This window comes from Schistocerca piceifrons, chromosome 2 (assembly GCF_021461385.2).
Source record: "Schistocerca piceifrons isolate TAMUIC-IGC-003096 chromosome 2, iqSchPice1.1, whole genome shotgun sequence".
NCBI classification, from domain to species: Eukaryota; Metazoa; Arthropoda; class Insecta; order Orthoptera; family Acrididae; genus Schistocerca; species Schistocerca piceifrons.
In genome coordinates, this window is record NC_060139.1 from 654,455,528 (window position 1) to 654,480,575 (window position 25,048).

At 43.8% G+C, this 25,048-nt stretch overlaps 1 protein-coding gene across 1 annotated transcript in view; it reads left to right on the forward strand.

Moving 5' to 3' along the window:
• Positions 1–8,411: 8,411 nt before the first annotated feature.
• The window catches only part of LOC124775704, a 53,081-nt gene continuing 36,444 nt past the window's right edge, over positions 8,412–25,048 (forward strand). The window contains exon 1 of the mRNA XM_047250531.1: positions 8,412–8,609. Coding sequence (XP_047106487.1) covers positions 8,415–8,609 — 195 coding nt within the window. The 5' untranslated portion in view covers positions 8,412–8,414. The remainder of the gene's footprint in view (positions 8,610–25,048) is intronic.

Here is a 25,048-nt window from a genome sequence, read left to right on the forward strand (position 1 = left end):
CGCATGTCCTACAATCCTGTCCCTTCTTCTTGCCAGTGTTTCCCATATATTCCCTTCCTCGCCGATTCTGCAGAGAACCTCTTCATTGCATATCTTTATCGGTACACTTAACTGTCACCATTCTTCTGTAGCACCACATCTCAAATGCTTCAATTATCTTCTGTTCCGGGTTTTCCACAGACCACGTATCACTCCCATAAAATGTTGTGCTCCAAACGCACATTCTCACAAATACGCTGTACCCAGTGACAATCCGACGAAGGGTTTGGTTTTGGCGAATTCATGGAGAATGATACCTACCATCATGTACAGCGCCCACAGAGAAGGTGGTTTTACGATATGAGGGTCTTTTTCGTGGTTTGGCTGTGGTCCCCTTTTGCATATTTTTCTCGTGAGTCATCAGTCTTCTGACTGCTTTGATGCGGCCTGCTACGAATTCCTCTCCTGTGCCAATCTCTTCATATCACTTGCGACCTACGTCCTCAATTATTTGCTAGATGTATTCCAATCTCTACCTTCCACTACAGTTTTTCTCCTGTACAGCTCCCTCTAGTACCATAGAAGTTATTCCCTGATGTCTTAATAGATGTCCTACCATCTTCACCCTTCTTCTTGTCAGTGTTCGCCACATATTCCTTTCTTCGCCGATTCTGCGGAGTACCTCCTCGTTCCTTACCTTATCAGTGCACCTAATTTTCAACATTCTTGTGACGTCGAGTACGACAAAAAAGATCGCTACCGTTAACAGTGAAATGCTTTATAGACAGTCGACAGTGAAACGCACGGACATTACTTATCAATCTTCGTACACTGCCATAATCAGGTTGCGTCCCTCTGTGAGGAGTGCAGTCTGCATACTTTGGTGATCTAAGTCTATACTCATACTCTGCAAACGACTGTGAAATGCTTGTCAGACGGCACTTCTAATTGTACCAGTTATTTTTCAGGGCTTCTTGTCATTTCACTCATGTATGGGGAGCGGGAAAAATAATTGCTGAATTGCCTCTACGTGCACTGTGTTTAGTCTAATATTGTCCTCGTGACATCTAAGCGAACGATCGATAGGGGTGTGGTATATTCTTACTTTCATCACTTAAAACTGGTTCTTGAAACTTTGTAAGTAGGTCTTCTGGGCATAGTTTGCGTCATCTTCAAGCGTCTGCCAAATAAGTTTCTTCGGCACCTCCGTGGCGTTTACCCATGGGCCAATGAAAACTAAGACCACTCGCGATGCTCTTCTCCGCAAACGTTCAGTGTCCTGTGTTAGTCTTATCTGATACGGGTGCCAAACACTTGAGCAATACGCAATGTTGCAATTCACAAGGAAGGACAGATCATCGTTATGACAGTGTACGAAGATTAATAAACTACATATATGCATTTTCCTGTTGACTGTGTTATGAAGCATTTTATGACTGACGTCTGTGACACCATAGTAAAACCTCGCCACACACATCGTTGTAAATAATTCTATCATACCTCAGGATAATCAGACAACTGAAACTGGTAGTTAGTTTATTTATTAGCAGCTCTTAGTGGTTCTGAAAGATGATTTAAAAAAAAATACGTAGGAGATGTAGTTCTCCACCTGAACAAAGGTGATGAGAATTAGTGTTTTATTCTATTTTTGTATACTAAACATATTGTATGTTTGTATGTGGATCAAAATAAAAAAAAATTGACCGACAGAGAGTTCTGTACAACACAGATAGCACAGCATTAACCAATCATAGCACGAGTTTGGACACACCTTCTGTCATGTGCACAGTTGTTATACATGAAATGGACAAAAATGAAAGACCAAAAACACAACACGATATTATGCCTAATACGGTACATCGAAACCGCTGGCATTGAAAACTTCAGCCGTCTCGGATTAGATAAATAAAGGTGCTGTAAGGTTATCAAGATCATGTTATACCATTGTTCCTGCAAAATAGTGGCAAGTTCTGGAAACGGAGATGTAGGTGGATAAGTATCATGCACCCTTCTCCCCAAAATATACCACAAAGGTTCAATGATACCGAGATCTGGTGTGTGCAGCGGTTAGGGGAGACGGGAAAATTCATCTTCCTGCTGACAAAACCAGTCCTTGTAGATGCGAGCTATGTGTACACGCACCCTGTCAAATTCGGACACATAACCACTGGAAAACAAAAATTGTACCGAGGGATGGGCCTGATGAACGAAAATGATCACGTAATCCTTGGCAGTTGCGACCTTGCGAAGTAACGATGGAGCCCATGGAATACCATGATACGGCTGCCCAAATCATCAACGAACCAACGCCATGTTTCATTCTTAGGAAGTAAACTGGGCCGCAAGTCGAACAGAGTGTAAAACAAGACTCATACGGCCTAATGACACTTCCGTTGCTTCACTGTCCAGGTTTTACAGCTTCGGCACCACGTTTTCCTGTCACGGGTATTTGCATCCCTGATGAATGGCTCTTGCTGCAATTCACTGGTTGTAGAACTCCCTTCGTGTCGTTTTGGAGCAGACAAGGCTCGCGAGTGTGACCTTCAGTCCTGCAGTGTCTTCTGCAGCTGTTGTCCTCTTATTTTTCATGACGATCATCTGCAATGATAGTCAGTCACGGACGCTCAACACACGCCTTCGTCCGCACTGTGATTTAGCGGGTGATGTTTTTCAGTTTTCTCTGTAGGCAGTATAAATCCACGATAGGTGCCTCTTGAAATAGGAGACACTTTGGCTACGAGCACCAACAATTTGCCTACGTTCGAATTCACTTAGTTCCGACACAATGCCCTCAAAATTACACAGAACACTGTTCTGACTACGAGTGACACTTGCAACGTGTTGAGGGCATTCCAGAGGTGCCGTTCGCGGTTAAATACAGCAGCGCAACCTGCAGGCTTGGCCAGCATCTGCATCTACGTTCACACATGCGCTTCTCGCGGTACTTCCATATTTTTGTCAGTACCCTGTAAGTTATTGCTCTGCTGCCTCAACTGCCGGTTACGTCACCTGTGGACGAGAACTGTTGCCCGTAAGTTACTGTAACGCGTCCGGCGAAAATGCGGTATATTTGTTCTGCACAGCTGGATATTTAACAACCGCGTGCCTCAGTCCCACCTACCTGATTTCCCGCAGCCGTTACTCTTCTCTCCTTGCACTGCCTGCTTCGACGTATCCTGTAATAATTACTATCTAAAAGGGGGAGAACCCAATCACACAAACAATGCCAACTTAATGTTGTAGAATTCAGTATTTTCTGCTAAACACACATACAGTGTTGGACTGCACTGTTCACAATTACCATCATTCCATAGCTGATGTAGTCAGTTACTTGCCTTACAATCACGTAATCCGTTGTGACGTACAAGGGTTATTGTCGAAGTAATTTTATGCAACTCAGATAAATGCAAGACACAACACGCATAAAGTTCACTATTCAAAAAGTGCTGTATAAGTCGACGAACGCCACAGTCCTTCCAGTTGGTACAAACAGTTCCTTCATTCATTACACAAGCGTGAGCGTGACCGAATCGCGACGCATAAGCTTCAAAAGGTCTAAGTGCGACATCCGACACTAGAAAGTAACTACGCTACTGACATTCACACAGTCCAACCACACATTTTTCTTTCACTTGGAACTTGTAATCAGTGTCAGTCCAGTCCACGATATCTTCCGGTAACCATCCCGACGCGGTTGATTAATGACCTGCCAACAGGACACACAAGATCGAAAATCGTCTCCTCTGAGATAAACATTAACATCGAGCCATGAATAATCATATGAATAGTACAACTTGCGCGGCAAACATTTTTTAATTACATCACAATAACTTGAGAAATGTGTGCTGCTGCCACGGCATCAACACAGCACGATGCCCGTGTCCACGGTAACTACTACGACACTCTCTCTTGTGCTCCACAGTCGCCAGAGAGGCGACTAACGAGAGGTTAGCGATAAAATTCTACGCTTACAATACTTGTGGTTTGTTCTTACATGTTTTGTTTCCCTCTGCGATAAGTTTCTTTCATGGGAATTGTTAAAGTAGGGTAATTGTGAAAGTGGTTATGAAAGTGGTATGACTATGCACGTCCTAAAAAATGGACTCAATACGCAGAATAATGGGGAACGTATTTGCTGCTGTAGCGCCTACCATTCTCAACTATCAGTCACTTGGATATTCTGATCCAGGCATAATAACTGCAGTTATTTATGTGGTATAAACATTACTTTCTTGAAGTAATGAAAATGTCTTCGCTATCTGCAACGCTGGGCAATAATGGGTAACGTAGAAAACCATATCTTCGAAACGTTTGTGCTACATTGAAGAGCCAAAGAAACTGGTACACCTGCCTGATATCATGTAGCGCCCCCGCGAGCACGCATAAGTGCCGTGACACGACGTGCCATGCACTTGACTATTGTCTGAAGTAGTGCTGGAAGGAACTCACACCATGAATCCTGCAGGGTTGTCCCTAAATCCAAAAGAGTAATAGGCGGGAGCACAGTGCAAAGCATCCCAGATATGCTCAATAATATTCTTGTCTGGAGATTTTGCTGGCCAGCGAAAGTGTTTAAACTCTGAACAGTGTTCCTGGAGCCACTTTAGCAATTCTGGACGTGTGAGGTGTCGCTTTGTCCTGCTAGAATTGCCGAAGTCCGTCAAAATGCACAATGGACATGAATGGATGCAGGTGATCAGACAGACGTACGTATCACCTGTAAGAATCGTAACTAGACCTATCAGGTGTACCTTATCACTCCAACTGCACACTCCCCACCCCACCACGGAGCCTCCATCAGCTTGAACAGCCTCCATCAGCTTGAACAGTCCTATGGTGACATGTAGGGTCCATGGATTCATGAGGCTGTCTCGATACCAGTACACGTCCATCCGCTCGATACATTTTGAAACGAGATTCGTGCGACCAGACAACATGTTTCCCGTCATCAACAGTCCAACGTCGGTGTTGACGGCCGCAGGCGAGGCGTAAAGCTTTGTGTCGTGCAGTCATCAACGGTAAACGGGTGGGCCTTTGGCTTTGAAAGCCCTTATCGATGATGTTTCGTTGAATGGTTCGCACCCTGAGACTTTATGGCCGAGCACTTAAATCTGCAGCAATTTGCGGGACGGTTGCGCTTCTGTCACGTTGAAAGATTCTCTACAGTCGTTGTTGGTCCCGTCCTTGCAGGATCTTTTTCCGGCAGCAGCGATGTCGGAGATCTGATGTTTTACCCCGATTCCTGATATTCACGGTACACTCGTGAAATAGTCGCACGGGAAAATCCCCACTTCATCACTACCTGGGAGATGCTGTGTCCCATCACTCGTGTGCCGAGTACAACACCACGTTCACACATACTTAGGGAGGAAACCACATTACGAGGTTCAAAAAAATCCGATTTTTAAATCGCATAAATCGTTAGCTTAACTATCCAAGAATACGCTGTCAAAATTTCAAAGCGAAATTCGCATTCGTTTAGATTTTATGAGCATAGAACCGAGTGCACATCGGGTGCAGGCTCGAGCGCAGATAGGGCGGAGAGTTAGAGGCTTGACCGGTTCAACTGCACAGTCGCTTTGTATATTAAGGTAGGTTTGAAACGGAACCCGCATTTGTATCTTTCTTTTCAAATAACGGTATAGACGGTACTAGAAGCAACAAGATAAGGGATTATTTCGGTTATATTACGTTAGAGCGTCACTGTACCCTACTTTGAGTCAGTTCTGACTCAGCCTTGTACGAGTGTGTTTGTAACTGAGACTGAGAAATGTCTCCGCATTCGAAAGCCGACAATGAGTCTAAAGGACGGCGCAGTAGGCCGTGCAAAAGAAAGTTCCACGGGAACCAGCACTGCTGCAAACGCAAAAGGAAGCCTATGAGGAAGGAGGATTACTATATGGTGCTGGAATCGCAGATTAATCGGTAAGCATTATATGTTATTTGTTAACTTGAATTTCTAGTTTCCGACAATTCATTATTCTAACGCGTTTATCGCGAAATGACTTTTTTTTCACATTTGAGTGCTATCTTACTCAAAAAGTGTAGAAGCCTCATTACGAAAATTTATATTATGATTCTTTATAAAATTACAAATTATATGAACCAACTTGTCAGATGATGATACAATTTTAAGGGTATTTTTCTTTGCATAATTAGAGAAAAAAATTGAAGTACACTACTGGCCATTAAAATTGCTGCACCACGTAGATGACGTGCTACAGACGCGAAATTTAACGGACAGGAACAAGATGCTGTGATATGCATATTATTAGCTTTTCGGAGCATTCACACAAGGTTGGCCCCGGTGGCGACACATACAACGTGCTGACATGAGGAAAGTTTCCAACCGATTTCTTATACACAAACAGCAGTTGACCGGCGTTGCCTGGTGAAACGTTGTGATGCCTCGTGTAAGGAGGAGAAATGGGTACCATCACGTTTCCGACTTCGATAAAGGTCGGATTGTAGCCTGCGGATTGTAGCCTATCGCGATTGCGATTTATCGTATCGCGACATTGCTGCTCGCGTTCGTCGAAATCCAATGACTGTTAGCAGAATACGGAATCGGTGGGTTCAGGAGGGTAATATGGAACGCCGTGCTGGATACCAACGGCGTCGTGTCACTAGCAGTCGAGATGACAGGCATCTTATCCACATGGCTGTAACGGATCGTGCAGCCACGTCTCGGTCCATGAATCAACAGATGGGGACGTTTCCAAGACAACAACCATCTGCACGAACAGGTCGACGACGTTTGCAGCAGCATGGACTATCAGCTTGGAGGCCATGGCTGCGGTTACCCTTGACGCTGCATCACAGAGAGGAGCGCCTGCAATGGTGTACTCAACGACGAACCTGGGTGCACGAATGGCAAAACGTCATTCTTTCGGAAGAATCCAGGTTCTGTTTACAGTATCATCATGGTCGCATCAGTGTTTGGCGTCATCGCGGTGAACGCACATTGGAAGCGTGTATTCGTCATCGCCATACTGGCGTATCACCCGGCGTGATGGTATGGGGTGCCACTGGTTACACGTCTCGGTCACCTCTAGTTCGCACTGACGGCACTTTGAACAGTGGACGTTACATTTCAGATGTGTTACGACCCGAGGCTCTACCCTTCATTCGATCCCTGCGAAACCCTACATTTCAGCAGGATAATGTACGACCGCAAGTTGTAGGTCCTGTACGGGCCTTTCTGGGTACAGAAAATGTTCGACTGCTGACCTGGCAAGCACATTCTCCAGATCTCTCACCAATTCAAAACGTCTGGTCAATGGTGGCCGAGCAACTGTCTCGTCACAATACGTCAGTCACTACTCTTGATGAACTCATGGTATCGTGTTGAAGCTGCATGGGCAGCTGTACCTGTACACGCCATCCAAGCTCTGTTTGACTGAATGCCCAGGCGTATCAAGGCCGTTATTAGGGGCAGAGATGGTTGTTCTGGGTACTGATTTATCAGGATCTATGCACCCAAATTGCGTGAAAATGTAATCACATGTAAGTTCTAGTATACTATATTTGTCCAATGAATATCCGTTTATCATCTGCATTTCTTCTTGTGTAGCAATTTTAATGGGCAGTAGTGTATATTGTTCTAAAGCCAGCAACATTTTTAATTTTCATTATTTTCACCTGCATCGAGGTTCATATTCTTAGAAAATAAGTTATTAATGTAAAATCAAAACCTTTTTGATTTCAGATGAAAATCGGAATGGCTACACTGCACGCAATTGGAGAACTGTACTCAAAAACTTCAGCAGACATCAAAGAGTAACTTTGTTAGTTTTGGTTGAAATTATTCAAAAAAAAATCACAAAAGATGTTCGGTACATGAATGAAATGCTGTCAAAATTTGATTAAATTCTAATTAATTCTTCCCACCCAAAATATATCCCAAAAAATCTGTGTCAAACAGCCTGATAATGTGGTTTCCCCCATTACATCTTGATAACCTGTCATTGTAGCAGCAGTAACCGATCTAGCAACTGCGCCAGATAATAAAGGCGTTGCCGACCCTAGCGCCGTATTCTGCCTAATTACATGTCTCTGTATTTGAATATGCTTGCCTATACCAGTTTCTTCGGCGCTTCAGTGTAAATCATCATAAGAACTGAGCACGCTGGTTGCTTTGACGAGACGCCGCTCTACAGTCTTAAGACCCAGTACTGATAGGGTACGGCTGCGTTTGCTCTCAGAGCCGCATGGTTCGCATTTGCTTCCGACAGGCAGACGGCATACGTGCGCGGGTGTCGCTCTTCGCGGACGTTGCGTGAGCGCGCGCGCCGGCCGGGTCAAGGTGACTCAGCGCCCGCCGTGTGCACACCAATCCGCGGGAAAATCTGCGCTGGCGCGGCGCGGCGCGGCGCGGCCTCGCAGACGGGAGGAGCCGGCGAGCGCTGACCCAGTTCGCGGAACACCTCGCAGCGATGCGCGCGCCGCCCGCCGCCGCCGCCACAGCTCCTGGCTCTGGCCGCGGCTGCGCCTCACCAGCCAGTCGCCCGCCAGGACGCGCCGTCTACACATCGCTCCCCTCCACTGGCGTCGCTGCTGTAGAGATGCGGCCCGCCACCACCACCAGACACCTGCAGTCCGTCAGGATCGTCATGATCGCCGTCGAGCTGGTGAGCTTGTCCTGACAGCGCGTGCGGCCACTGCTCTACCGTCCAGTGTCCCTAACTACTCTTTTTCCGACGTCCAACAAAGACATTGGGACAGTGATGTGTTGTGGACTGTAACTAAATGGTGACAGTGGTATTTACGTATAGTATTTTTTTCCTTTCCTTTTTAAGAGAGTGATCGACACAGCGAATTGGTTGAGTGGGTGAGTGAGTGAGTGTGTGTGTGTGTGTGTGTGTGTGTTATAGCTCTCATCCACCTCAAAGTTCTTTTTAACACCTCACTACCTCACTTGGAATGGCCATAATGGAGTTTACATCCGGACGCCTGCCTCAGACCCTACCCACCAGTTAGTTATTAGACAACTTACAGTTCACCGTGGACACCGAACGACGGTGCAACTCGTCATTTTTCACATTAACTTTCATTGCCTGACGTGAAAGAAGAGTGAGATAAAAATCCCAGAACTGACCGGAGATCAAGCTCAAGATCTTTGGATCCGTTCTGTGCCTTTTACCAACGAAACGCGGAAACACTTGTACAGGACGCGTATTCAAGGGTAGCATGGCTTCGTACAGTCATTCTGATCGACCTTTGCCGTCGTGCTCCTAAACCAGGGTTTCCCAGACTGTGTTCCGAAAGAAGTGAATAAGTGCTCCATCAAGAACTGCTAAAGAAATAGCGTTTTTTCGACATTCTGACGATAATAGTTTTGGATCAAAATTTTATTATGGTTTCTTTGTTACTAGGTATGATTTACAATTGAGGTAATCACAGAAAACTAATTTTTCTCATCTTTTAAAAATCTGTTAACCTTCAAAATAAACAAATTCTTCCATCAAAGTACTAGGATTCTCAAAGTGTTCCGTTGCAGGACAAGTTTCGGAATTCCTGTCCTAACTCACTGGAAGCAAATATCGAAATGGTTCGTTAACACTGTAGCACTAAATAGGGGAAAATCTTGTGCTGCTACTAAACCACGGCAAATTTAGTACTCCAAAATTTATTCTGAGGAAGTCATGATTGCCGGCCGGAGTTCTAGGCGCTTCAGTCTGGGACCGCTACGGTCGCAGGTTCGAATCCTGCCTTGGGCATGGATGTGTGTGATGTCCTTAGGTTAGTTAGGTTTAAGTAGTTCTAAGTTCTAGGGAACTGATGACCTCAGACGTTAAGTCCCATAGTGCTCAGAGCCATTTGAACCATTTGAAGTCATAATTTATACGTTATGCGTTAGTTCATTACCTTCATTAGTTCCCCAACGGTCAGATACATACCAAATTTAGTACAAACTATCCAGTTTTATACCCTAATGCAATCTCAAATTTTACAATGGTTAACTAATCTCCTTCTCTCGTCCTTGATCGATCGATGTAGAATTTCATCTCTCTCTCTCTCTCTCTCTCTCTCTCTCTCTCTCTCTCCCCCTCCCCGCCCCACTCGGATGCCATTTTTAAACATGATATTCCTACCACGTGAAGCTGTTGTATTACTCCGGAAAATCACGGAATGTTTTTACTGAGTAAGAATGGAAGACCCACAGGGAAACGGTCCCTTTTTCTGCGTAAAATTTAACTTCACCGTTTCAGTCTAGATTTGTGAAAATTAGGATGGTGATTTTTTTACTTTTGGGTCCAGATATGATGAAGATTGTTATGACTTTAAAGAGTCATCAGTCCCTCGTTCCCATGCAAATTCACGTAAACTATGTGGAACGAGAAAAGGAGAATTTACAGCTTCAGGGTCTGTGACTTTGTTGTGGTTGAAAATCTGCGTGACACTAGCATACGTCAGATAATTAAAAGAGATAAAACCCAACCAACTAAAAACTGTAGACCCTGAAGGGTATACCAAGAAGTGTCGTTACAGTCAACAGTACTAAAACAGGATGAGAAAATGAAAACTGTACGTACCAGAGCGTCAGTTAGCTTAACCTCTTACTTAGACAAAACGTATACACGTAACTTCAAAAACGCGTGACAGCGCAGAGGTGGAAACCAGCTTGAGACCACCCAGGCGTGGCAGCCACACGCCACAAACACAGGTGCTCCCCAAACATTCCGCCTCTGACGCCGAACGTTGAGGTGCATTAAATGTAACGACAAAGCGCTTTACACACTAACTGCCTCATGAAGTAAATACAACTCAAGGGCATATTTTCATTTAAAGTTCCGTGGTAACTCACAAATCATGTTCGTGACCTACGATTTTCAAGATCCGAAGAAAAGTTACTGGCACCTGTAATCGTGAGTTGCATACAATTCACGGACTCAGTCATCTTGGACTTCCTTTTTACAATTTATTATATATTTTTACATAATACTTACACACAGTTTTTATTTACATTTTCAAACAGGAGTTGTGACCACAATTAAATTGATAATATTTGTGTGGTGGTCCTTTCGTACCTCTAGCACTTATATACACTTTGGTTTACGAAAATACGTCCTGCACAAAAAAAGAGTCACAATTCATACATTTTCGTGCAGTTTGTTTGCATTTCTTGATAGTTGGCTCTTGTTCACACAGCACACTATACACCTACGTATGCCTGCTCCCATGTTCACAAGTGCGAAATTCGAAGGCAATGCCGAGCGGTTCTAGGCGCTTCAGTCTGGAACCGCGCGACCGCTACGGTCGCAGTTCAAATCCCGCCTCGGGCGTGGATGTGTGTGATGTCCTTAGGTTGGTTAGGTTTAAGTAGTTCTACGTTCTAGGGGACTGATGACCTCAGATGTTAAGTCCCATAGTGGTCAGAGCCATTTGAAGGCAATGCGATGGCTTTAATGAGAGATGTCTCAAGCTCATCTGCATCTTCTGTGTGGAGTTTCAAAGTCATCTTCACTCTGAATCCAGTCACTGAGATGTTCTTATTGTTGATGTATCGGTATTTCGCAAACCGTCTTAGACAATCGGAGTAGACTCTGTCTGGTAAGAGAGATCTATAAACGACTTTGGTTGATTATAGTCAATTATCATTGCTGGTTTTTTTTTCTTTATGCATCTTTTGATTTGGATATCTTCTTCTCCTGCCCATGAATAGTACTTAACATAACACATCCCACTTATCTTTCCATGTCACTGCTACATCTATGCTACTTTCTTTTGCTATGTGTTCGTCCTTCCTCAGATTCGCCTGTACAACAGATTTGCCTGGCACCACTGCACTTTGAAATCTTTCTGTAATTTCTCAATAAGTGGTTGAAGTTGTAACAAACTGTCTTCTCGAGGGCACTTATTGTCATCTGAAAAATGCTACCCACGCAACAGCAATTGAAAATGATTTCGTGACATTGGGTTTTGATGAAGGAAATTTTTTGACCAATAATTTGGAAACTTTGACTTCACATTCAGTGGCATACAGAACTCGTAAATATCGTCCAATTTCAATTTTGGTGACATCAGTCCATTTTCTCAGTCGTGAATTGACACTAACTGATTAATTTTCTAGGACTTGTTTGGCGTGTAAGTTAGATTGCTGCGTCACATACTCTAAAATATCGTTAGTACAAAATATCTGAAGCAATGGTAGGATGTCTGGTCTTGGAGATTTAGTGTAACAAAAGTTTTTACACAAAAATTGGTGTGAATAAAGTATAATGTTTCATGTCTTTTCCCACATCTGAAAGCCCCGTCCCCAGACAATCTCATTAACATTATTTGTAGGGTTTTCATCTTTGGAGATTCCTGGTGTTACAAGTATTTCATTGCAGTATCAAACATCTGTCAGTTATTGCACTAACAGGGCTGGAGGTGCATTGTTGGCTGGTTTTTACACCTGTGTAGCCTGCCTCAATAGCTGAATGTCGATATAAAACTTTTCTTCCTGCCTTCACCAACGGTGGAAGATCGTCTTCATTAATTTCTTTCACTTGCAGACTCCGCTGGTAAATTGTCATCTGAGTTAGACCTAAATAATGACGGAGTAACTTCATCAATTATATCCATCACTTCAACTAAAGCTTTTGCACACGCCTTTGTTCACCTTCATAACTTCTGCGTGAGGAGTACCAACCTAAAAGTAACAGCCACATAGTAAATGGCTCCCCTGGCTGGCATACTTACTCTGGCGCCGCATGAGTCATACGTAACTCACACAAAAAAACGCTATTTAAGGTACTATACTGACATATTTTCAGCTTATTTATACATACATTAACAGTTTCTTTAGTGTAAAAAAAATGAAAAAAGCTAAATGGCCCCAAGGGTCGGTAACCCAAGTATTCTATGGCAGTCAATGTGTTAAACTTGTTGGTCGGCGTCTGTCGATGGTCTGCTCAAACAGATGTTGAATGTGTATCCAAAAATGGCAGTCAGTCTTACGTACAATACTAAAGTGTTATAACACTGTCAGTTTGTATCGTACCCAACTGAAAGAACGTAAGCTTTGAAGTTAGCACACGTTGCACGATACATGCTGGCAGACATTGCGTATGACAGTGCACGTTAACAGCACACATTTTGTCCGTCAGTGCACATTATATCGATTACACTCAGTTTAGGTATATTCACAGACGCAGAGATTGTCCAGACAGGTAAAAACCACCGACCTTTGTCAAAGTTCGTGCCACGCATGTCCCACGAATCCTTCGCATGATATCTAGACCAACTTCGTTCTAGGCTCTCTTGTAAGACAAGTTCTCGTCGAATGGTAACATAATATTTCCTGTAACTTCATGCAGCTTTTATCGTTATTCTTTAGCCTGTCAGTGAATTAGATGAACAGTGATATCCCACAGGTAAAAAGATGCCACACTAAACATTATTCATGTGAAACTTCCTGCCAGATTAAAACTGTGTGCCGGACCGAGACTCGAACTCGGGACCTTTGCCTTTCGCGGGCAAGTGCTCTACCCGTCGCGGGCAAGTGCTCTACCCGAGTTGGAGTCTCGGTCCGGCACACAGTTTTAATCTGCCAGGAAGTTTCATATCAGCGCACACTCCGCTGTAGAGTGAAAATTTCATTCTATATTGTTCATGTGACTCGCCTTCTTTCACTACACTGGGAATGACTGTTCTAATTAGATTTCTTGGTGTAAGTACAGTCAACTGTAAACGCCTTTCAAACAGTTCTGTATCCCGCCCGCTAGAGGTAGACTTTATGCTTGTTTCCCTCTTTGTATGGCATATTACTGTATTACAGGTTCTTAAATATTAATTAGACACGAGGTGCAGAGATCGCAGACATCATTCTAATATCGTGGTGTCACGGAAGTTGTTTGCGTGTTTTAACAAAGTGGTAGTCATTGTGTGTTGTCATTCGTTAGTTTTAATCAGGTGCTTACAAATAATAGCAATTTTTTGCAGATTCGCATTGAAGAAACAGTTTCAAGTGAGGTAGAAATTACCACTGTCGGTGTATATTAAGTTAATTGTAACAGAAATCACATAGGCAATTAGAAAAATGTCGGTTGTCTTCGGGAAAAATGAAGTCATGGCAAAAAAAAAAAAAAAAAAAAAAAATTAGTCATCTAGGAAAGAACGCCAACTTGACATAAGCGACACAGTAGTTTGTAGGCCACTGGGCTTTGTTGAAAGTCTTCCGAAAGCCGTACTGCCGGTGATGCAGTTATCTATAATGAAGTACTGTCAGAAAAGAGTGTAACGTATTACTATGTTTACGCCGATTATCATCGAGCCATATACGCTATCTCGCATTTCTAGCTGCTTCTCTCACACAATTAATGATAAAAATTCAGAAATTCAGAGTCGCCACCAGCCTAAGCCCTCCCTAACCATTTAGAAAAAAACGGAGCTGGAAAATTATTAGTTTAATTACTTTAATAATTTAATTACAAGTACGCAAATTTCTTTAAGTAGCCAGATAAATAGCACTCCATGTCGTGCATGAAGTAACTTGATTAATTCAGGATTGGAAATCGGAGTAAGGTGGTAAGATCGACACCAAAGAATTTATCTTTCACGTAGGTTATTTACTGTAACTAAATATTTGGTTGCACATCCTAACTACACATAACTGGTGCCTGACTCTAAATATTTAAGTAAGAATTACGTGAAAATGAAACAGAGCACAATTTAACTACAGCAAGAAGAAACACAGAAGACGGGGGTGGGAGACAATTTGTGATGTCACAGCCAGACACCACACTTGCTAGGTGGTAGCCTTTAAATCGGCCGCGGTCCGTTAGTATACGTCGGACCCGCGTGTCGCCACTATCAGTGATTGCAGACCGAGCGCCGCCACACGGCAGGTCTAGTCTAGAGAGACTCCCTAGCACTGGCCCCAGTTGTACAGCCGACTTTCCTAGCGATGTTTCACTGACTACATACGCTCTCATTTGCAGAGACGACAGTTTAGCATAGCCTTCAGCTACGTCATTTGCTACGACCTAGCAAGGCGCCATATTCAGTTACAAGAATGTATTCTGAACAGATAATATTGTGAATCATGTACCGTCAAGAGTGACGTTCATCATTAATGGATTAAAGTTAAGTATCGAACTAATTACGTCCGCTTTCTGAATTCTAATTCCTTGTCATGTTCCAGACTTCACGTCAGTATAGTTCTTCCCTCCTCACGCCAGCCGGCGTGAGCTAAAACGCGTGCATTTCGGCCTCCTCTATTAACACGGTGTTGGCTCTTCTGCCAACACAACAAATTATACTATCATCTCCTTTGCATTAATACCACAAAAATATCTCAGGGAGATTTGCATTACCATTCTACGCATGCACTATTCTGGACAGAGGTTTAACCATTACACAAGGCTGTGCGATAATTATTTAACATACTAACTGCGTCTGCTGCTTGCAAACGGCCGAACGAGAGCACTTGATGCATTCTGACTCAAACTGTTGTGCTGCTTTGTAGAAAGCGCACGAAAGAACAGATATTCTTGCAGAAATTGTAGCTCGTTAAATAAGCAAACTGTTAAATTAAAGCCTATTGCGGTGCCGTGGTGGACCAGAAGGGTCATTAATTACCAGACACGTGGCACAGAATCGACACACAAAGACAAAAGCAATTTCCACAAAATATAAGATTAAAAATCATTAAAAAAAGTAACTCGCTTCACACGCTTCAGTTACGCTGAAGTATTTAAGTATTTGACCAATAACTCAGCCTGCTTCCTATCACCTGAAACCCCCCTTAAGAGCTACGATCCGTACTCACCAAGCGTTCACCGAAGAATGCCGCTTCCTCTTTCGAGATTACCTAGCTCCCCGTGCAGCGGAAGCTACCAGAGAGCTAGCCCTCCGTCATCAACCTCACACACAAAAACAGCCTTCGAGACAGGCCTCGACTAAGATGGGTAAACCTCTCTGTTCAGGTATTGGAAACCTAAGTTCTTCATCCTGTGCTCTCCTTCGAACGAGAAGCAACAGCGTTTCCCACAAAACAAAACCGAAACCCCACATTAAAACACACATATAATAATCAATAGACCTTATTTCAGTGCTCAGTCTTTCTGGAAGAGTTCATGAATTGAGCTAAAATCAGGTAGTAAAGTGAATTAGTTGTGCTGAATTCGACAAGCGTCTTATGAAACGACTTCACAGAGACGTTTCAAGAGTTACACAAATATTCAAACGAATCTTGAGACGATTTCAAAGTGGTGCTTTTAATGTTTAGAGAAGTAAAATTGTGCAGTTCACAAAACGAAAAATGCGTAGTATCGCATGACTGCTATCATATCAATTTGGAATCGGTGAACTCATATAAATACCTGGGTGTAATAATTTGTAGGAAATGAAATGGAACTATCACATAGGCTTAGTCATGGGTAAAGCAAATAGCAGACTTCGATTATTGGTACAATACTGGTAAAACTTCAATGGGTCTACGAAGGAGATTGCTTACGCAACACTCGTGCGGCCCACCCTGGAAAACTATTCAAATGTCTGGCACAAGTACCAAATAGGACTGACAGGAGATATAGAACATATACAGGGATGGGAAGCATGCATGACTGGTCACAGGTTTGTTTAATCCACTAGAGAATGGCGCGGACATGCTGGAAAGACTGAACTGGCAGACACTTGAAGACAGACTCAAACCATCACTAAAGAGCCTACTTGTAAAGTTTCAAGAAGCAGCTTTAAATAAATCTAGACATGTATTACAACCTTCTATGGTCGTTCCCGTTGGGATCAGAAGGACGAGATGAGATTAATTACAGCGCGAACACAGACATTTAAAAAGCAAATCTTCCTAACACAGGCATTTTAAATGTCATTCTTCCCGCGCGACTAACATTCTACTTACGCGTAGCACGTGCTACATGTATAAATAATGAAGAGATGATCGGTAGCGTGCATCTGCTTGCGTGTCATCTGCTATCTCGTGAATAACATCCATCGCATGTATTCGTTCGGAGTTTCCGTCGGATATGAAAAGTGGTACATCTCAAGAAAAGAAAGGATTGACGAAGCTCCAACAATAGTTTTTAGATGTTACGGTCTTGTGTCATAAAGGAGGCGACATGTACAAAGGACTGCTTCCCAGGAACGTAACCATAAATTCCGAGATTTATCGCCGACAACAATGACGCTTTGCGACCGTAAAGCTCCACAAAAGTACCGAGAATACTGCCTCAAAAGTGCTGCTGCAACGCCAGTGCACAAGAGCTGCGCGAGGCGGGATTCCACACCCACCTCCCCATACTCAACCTATCTGGTGCACTTTGTTCCGTATTCACAAATCTTCCGGTATAACTTCTTATACAAAGAGGATATTTTCTCAAACGCGGCTTCACAACATGTTGCACGTTAAAGAAGCAGAATTATTCCGACGTGATCTAGGGAAATACCCAAACATTGAGATAGTCGTGGGATAATTACGGAAAATGTATTACTGATTTATTTTCGTATCGCGGGTATCTCAAATTTATATCAGCTCAAAATTTCAGCACGAACCCAATAACTGTGTTCCGCGAAACATTGACCTTGAACTCAGATTCTTCGTCGGAAGGACACTTATCCCTGTGACTGTCAACTATACATTGAACTGTCAACTTGGTCTGCTGTGGATACTACTTCTAATTTTTAAAAAGTACAAAGCGCTGTTATGATGTAAAGAATGCAAATGCACCGCAAAGGCACCGAGATCGAAATGGCTTGTTAATCTGAGTAATAGAAGAATCAGTTAACCAGTTGCACTTTCCGCACTCAAAAGTTTTTGCGATAAATTAGCGTAAGTTCTACTCGGAAACATAACCACTTAAGTCTGCTCGAAAATGTGAAAGGAATTTAGGGGCTTGGAGGACAGAAAAAGCTAAACGACTTCACAATATTTTGTGGGGAAGGTCCAGAAAAACAAATACGACGTCGAAGTCTTGGATAGCAAGATCCAGCACTCGGAAATTCATCTCCAATGGAACATACGTCCAGTTCATATCGGGTTACAAAGATATCCCGTACTTAAAAATATGAGCTGTGCTTTTGCTAGGCGGCCGCTGTGGCCGAGCGGTTCTAGGCGCTTCAGTCCGGAACCGCGCTGCTGCTAAGGTGGCAGGTTCGAATCCTGCCTCGGGCATGAATGTGTGTGATGTCCTTAGGTTGGTTAGGTTTAAGTCGTTCTAAGTATAGGCGACTGATGATCTCAGATGTTAAGTCCCATAGTGTTTAGAACCATTTGAAACTTTGCTAAATTTTATGTAATTTGTTTGCAGTATGACAGTTTCGTTTCGTACATATACACATGAAAATCTATGCTCTGAAGTCTTAGAACTTGTTCTTATTTTTCTTGCTGCGTTTGAGTTATTACTATCGGTCTTCGGGAATCACACACATAGCTTCATAAAATTTTTACAAAGCAAGAGCGAATCTATATTGTCACTGGAGTAAATTATTATAAATCTTAATGTTTACTTAAGCAATAGTGGTTTCCTGTATTATAAAGAAGGAAAAAGCATTATATCTCATAGGATATGAAATGCTAAAACAGAAATAATACAGTAAAAATGGTAGGGAGTTACTAGTGCTAACGTCTCGTCGACGAGAGTATATGACTTACACTGGTACAAAGAAACCACTAAACGTACACCCGTAACACAACGCTGCATACAAAAAAAGTCTTTTCGTGAAACTGCCTCGCTGAATTAAGCTCATAGCCTTGAATCATACAAATTTCAAATTCGCCCCGTAAAAAGAATTACAAATACTGTACCTCATATAGGGCTACAAAATTTCGCTATACCGATAATTTGCATAAGAAGTGAACCGTTTGCAACTGCGCTGCCAGAAACATTAGACTGTGCTTCCATCTAGCATGATGTCCAAAGCACAGGCCGCCAATAACAGTTGTATGGTGCGGAGGAAGAGAAACAGAAGCATTTCCGCGCGACAGTACCTCAGACGGCTTCTAGCCATAACATTGCGTCACTGTGATGTGGTCTTGGACACGGAATGCAAATTATAATATAGAATATATTTTTGTTTATGGGGGATGACATCTTTCGGGAGGATACCGGTCCTAGCCATCCCACATGATGCGTGAACGGGGTCCGTACACGATAATGGTTCGAATAATGTGACGCAAACTTGATTTTCTCGAGAACCAAACTCACAACATCTAAAACTAATTGAACGCTTGAGACGTCTATATCCCATAGCTCGATTATGTTCGTAAACTGTTATGATAAATGAAAATCAGTTCGCAACAGTGGTCGGACTTTTGGTCTATATACCATGACGACAGGAAATGAAAATAACAATGTACGCGCCGAAGATGGTCATTTATGAAATCTTCTACCGTCATCTTACTAAAGAGGCGCCACATTGCAAAGGAAAGCGGTGACACATCTGAGTCCATCGTTCCGTCGTTGGCGACCTCGTTACAGGTGGAGCACTAGCTCGGATTAGCCAACAACGGAAGCAAATCAGCACTGCTCTTTCAAGAACCCATCCATCCCATCATTCACTTCAAGTAATTAAGAGAAACCACGTAAAACGTAAATCAGTTTTTGACGCAACCTGATTTGAACTCCTCTCCTACCAAATGCAGCTTCACTGCCTTAATGGACACCCAGCTGTACTTAAGGTCAAAGCTGGAGTTACGAAAGCTAGAAGGCTGATGGTGAAAAATGCGGTGAATGTACATTGTATTTATGGCACTTTCACGCTTTGAGTGCTTTGTTTATTTAGGTCGAACAAGTTAGCTTTCTACCGAGGTTGAGCCCCAGATTATTAACGAAGGCTGAAGGTCTGACAGTGGAAATGTACGGCCCAAGCGCAGTGGTTTAACGAGCAGTCCGTCGCACGCTGTAATAATGTGTGCATTAGCCAAGTCAACAAAAAAAGTGGTTCAAATGGCTCTGAGCACTATGGGACTCAACATCTGAAGTCATCAGTCCCGTAGAACTTAGAACTACTTAAACCTAACTAACCTGAGGACATCACACACATCCATTCCCGAGGCAGGATTCGAACCTGCGACCGTAGTGGTCGCGCGGTTCCAGACTGAAGTGCCTAGAACCGCTCGGCCACACCGGCCGGCTCAAGTCAACACCAATTTGTAAATGACTTTCTGGAAATATTGTTTCAGGAAGTAGACTACAGACAGATGTACACTGATCAGTCAGAACATTATGACCATCTACGTAACAGCCTTTATGCCCACCTTTGGCACGGATAACAGCGGCAACGCGTCGTGGCGTGGAAGCAATAAGGCCTTGGTAGGTCGCTGGAGGAAGTTGGCACCATATCTGCACACTCAAGTCACCTGATTCCCGTAAATTCTGAGGAGGGGGAGCGATGGGCTCTGACGCCATGTTCGACCACATCCCAGATGTGTTCCATCGGATCCAGATCTGGAGAACTGAGGAGCCAGTACATCAATTAGATCTCGCCACTGTGTTCCTTACCAGCTCCACCACACTCAAGGCCTTCTGACGTGGCGCATTATCTTTTTGAAAAATGCCACTGCCGTCGGGAAACATGATCGTCATGAAGCAGTGTGTGTGGTCTGCAACCAGTGTACGATAGTCCTTGGCCGCCATGGTGCCTTGCATGAGTTCTATTGAACTCGTGCATAACCACGTGAATGTTGCCCAGAGCATAATGGAGCCGCTACAGACTTGTCAGTACAGGTGTTAAGCAGCTCTTTCCCTGGAAGACGATGGTTTCGCGCCCTCCCATGGAGAAGGTATCGAGATTAATCAGACCAAACAACGCTCTGTCACTGCGCCAACGCCACGTGCCGATGGTCATGCGCCCATTTCTGTCGTCGATGCCCATGTCGTGGTGTTAATTTTGGCACATGCATGGGTCGTCGGTTGCGGAGGCCCATCGTTAGGAGTGTTCGGTACACTGTGTGTTCAGACACACCTGTACCCTGCCCATCATTAAAGTCTGGAGTTAGTTCCGCCACAGTTCGCCGCATGTCCTGTTTTACCAGACTGCCCACACCTGTAATGAGGGATGGCCTCACAACCCCTAACATCTGGACGTGGTTTCACTTTGGGTCGCCACGTGTTGAAGAAACTCACCACAGCACTCCTCGAACACACGATAAGTCGTGCAGTTTCCGTAACTCTCGTCCCGATCCTCCTGTCCATCGCAATCTGCTCTCCGTCAGACTGAGATACATCGCGCGCCTTTCCCATTCTACACGCGGACAGCACGTTCACAGACAATACATGAACCGTGCGTGTGGCTCACTAGCAGTAATTTTTTGTCACATGACGCTGCTATCGCCCCAAGGGGATTATATCGATAGTAAGTCTAACGTCACAATGCTCTGGCTGATCAGTGTATAAGAATAACATTAATCTCTGGTGGTAATTCGCCCAGCGCGAGCTGTAAGATGTTCGCTAATACTGTCTCCCAGTAGGTATGTCTGCACGCAATCTTTCTGTCCTGGTCAAAAAAAAAAAAAAAAAACACGATTGTCCTCGACGGCACATTTCTCACAGATTCACCATTCATTCATTTTGTAGCTTCCAGATGTTAATGGTTTTACTGTAAAACAGACGCAAGAAATTACAGAGTATATTCTTGAGATGACTTTCCAGTATTCTCAGTTACCTTATTTTTCTCGCACACTGTCTTATGTACATTCCGCGTCTCTGCGCTAGTTGTCGTGCTGGGATTTTTGCATGGGGTATGTTTCTCCATCTGCTTTTACAGGGTCTCTCACTCAGGGAATCACCCATTGATGCACTTCTATGAAAACTTCATGCACTTTGAGACAGGTAATGTAAGTAGGTGCACTATGACTTGCAAGGTCCGCAGCTCGTGGTCTAGTGGTTAGTGTAGCGATCGCAGGGTCCCCGGGTTGTTTCCTGGCCATTTTTTCCATGTAGCTATACTCAGCCACAGTTGCACGCGATAAGTTTACGTGCATAGAGGTTTCAGGTATGCTTCCACCCTTGACCTCAAAGCCAATGATCATGCCCTTTTGGACGTCAGATAAATCGCTCCGTTTTTCATCATCTGCACTATCCCCGCACCCACCCCTCTCCCGACAGGATTTACATACTCTCCACCGCTAGTGCTGCCACCTGCCATCTGTGACCGGGTGTTGCACGATGACATGGAACGTAGGCGTTGGTCAGACTTGCACAAGGCGGTCGGATTACCCCAGACGGGGGTCACCCGGCCAATAATGCCATACGATCATTTCATGTCATTACCTTCAATTGTAATTGCTGGCGGAAGTGACGGTGCAGGCTTGGCGGTATGCTGACCACTTTTCCTGTGCTTGTGGCTCACGTTCTTCGATTAAATTCTCCTCTTGACTGTATTAAGAGAAGCAGCGCTGCGTCAGCGCTTCCTTGTGGTGCTATTGTCCGGCACCACGTCTTGGGCTAGACAGTGCATTATGTAGTCTCTTTAAAAACTGCCCACTGGTCTTCTCCACAAGTCATTCACTATTAGATGTGATGCTACAGTCACTAGACTCCCATCAATTATTAGACATTTCTTACGTTATTTTCTTTAATTTGTGGTAGAGGTTACCTTTGTTTCTTTTGGGCGCTTACTCTAAGGTAGTGTCTTGAAAGGAGGGTATAAGATGAACATCAACAAAAGCAAAACGAGGATAATGGAATGTAGTCGAATTAAGTCGGGTGATGCTTCGGGAATTAGATTAGGAAATGAGACACTTAAAGTAGTAAAGGAGTTTTGCTATTTGGGGAGCAAAATAACTGATGATGGTCGAAGTAGAAGGGATATAAAATGTAGACTGGCAACGGCAAGAAAAGCGTTTCTGAAGAAGAAAAATTTGTTAACATCGAGTATAGATTTAAATGTCAGGAAGTCGTTTCTGAAAGTATTTGTATGGAGTGTAGCCATGTATGGCAGTGAAACGTGGAAGATAAATAGTTTAGACAAGAAGAGAATAGAAGCTTTCGAAATGTGGTGTTACAGAAGAATGCTGAAGATTAGATGGGTAGATTACATAACTAATGAGGAGGTATTGAATACAATTGGAGAGAAGAGAAATTTGTGGCACAACTTGACTAGAAGAAGTGATCCGTTGGTAGGACATGTTCTGAGGCATCGAGGGATCGCCAATTTAGTATTGGAGGGCAGCGTGAAGGGTAAAAATCAAAGAGGGAGACCAAGAGATGAATACACTAAGCAGATTCAGAAGGATGTAGACTGCAGTAGGTACTGGGAGATGAAGAAGCTTGCACAGGATAAAACGGTTCAAATGTCTCTGAGCACTATGGGACTTAACATCTATGGTCATCAGTCCCATAGAACTTAGAACTACTTAAACCTAACTAACCTAAGGACATCACACAACACCCAGTCATCACGAGGCAGAGAAAATCCCTGACCCCGCCGGGAATCGAACCCGGGAACCCGGGCGCGTGCACAGGATAGAGTAGCATCGAGAGCTGGATCAAACCAACTTAGGACTGATGACCACAGCAACAACTACTCCAAGGTAAATCGCCAACTAATAGGGCAACACGGATCAAGGATTGGTTTATTACTAATGTCGTAGTGCATGGGCTCTAGTATTGCCATTCCCATTCTATAGATAATGCAGCCGATGCGCAGCTGAAGCGTATATACGGCTGTGGTTAGCTTTTACTGTGTTGTTTCTCCCGATATTGGACCAAAGATTAACGGACAGTGAAGCCCAGTGCAGCTGGAAAAACGTAGAGAAAACTGCCGAGCCTCACGCACCCAGTCAATGGACTGATCACCTCTAGCTTCTTACGCCTTTAGTCGGTCAGACCACTTACCACCAGAGAACACCAGATGATCAGGAACAGAGCACGGCTACGTCGCCTCCATCTGCCAATGAAGTGTTACGGTTAAATTCCTTTATCGCGACAATTCGAATCGCTAATCTCCGTAATCGAGCTCCACCACATCACAGCGTTCGACCTCGGCTCTTGACGTTCATATAAGGCGGACCTAACATTCTCAGTGTCCGCCTTCGTAGCTGAGTGGCCAGTTTAGATGACAACCATGCGGGGCACCCGGCTTCAATTCCCGGTACTGCCAAGGAGTTTTCCTTGGTGGGAGGACTGGTACGGAATGCACTCAGCCTCGTGATGCCAACCCTGGAACTACTAGAATGAGAACCAGCGGCTCCACGGCTGGAAAGTCCGCAAAACGGTCGGGACAGTGGCGTGTTGACCACAGCCACAGCCCCCCTCCCCTCATACCGCGTCTGCGCGACACCTCAAGGGATAGGATGTCACGGCGGTCGGTCGACATCTCTTGGGCCTCCGAGGGGGACAAGGAGTTTGTTAATACTGCCAGTATTCCCAATATGAATCGCCTTGGTATTCCTAAATGACTGATCGCTGTATTTTTTACAGAAAAACGAGACTATCAGTAACACCGCGTGACTGATTACATAGCGGAACCGCAGTAATTCACATAGCTGTACTGAAGCAAAGCTTTCACAGATAATGCAAGGAATAGAACATCAGAAAAAATTAATATCTCCTATTTTCGACTACAAAAGTGAGGAAGTTTGCTTCTACTCATCACGACTGCTCTCATTTATGGTATACTTCTGTAAATCTGAAACATCTAATACCACACATACACCTGCAGTATCACAAAAAAACATGTTTCATATCTGTTGAATTAAGTCTTTTTGTCATACCTTTACGATTCTTAACATCGTAAATATCAACTGTTGAACACTGCTGTTTTACTCTGCTTTCAGTTTTTGGTTTCAAAACTTTAACTCTTCCGTAAATCAAGAAAGAGCAACGCAACACAGAAAATGATGCCGCATGCATACAGTGAAATGTGGGCAAAGTATACAAAAACCCACTTTCTTGCCACTGGTCGCAAACAAAAATGTGACGGCAGCAGTGCAGAAAACCTACATCGTACTGCTGTCACTAATCGATTCTTTTGTTTTTTGAGTACCATCTTACGGGATTGTCTGTGAAACCCTGCTTGACATAGGGACGTCTTTACTGTTTACTAAAGTTAGGCAAAAATTAATGCTCTGTAGCACGCAGTCAAGAGATGAAATTTTCTAGGTTTGGATCTTTGGAACCAC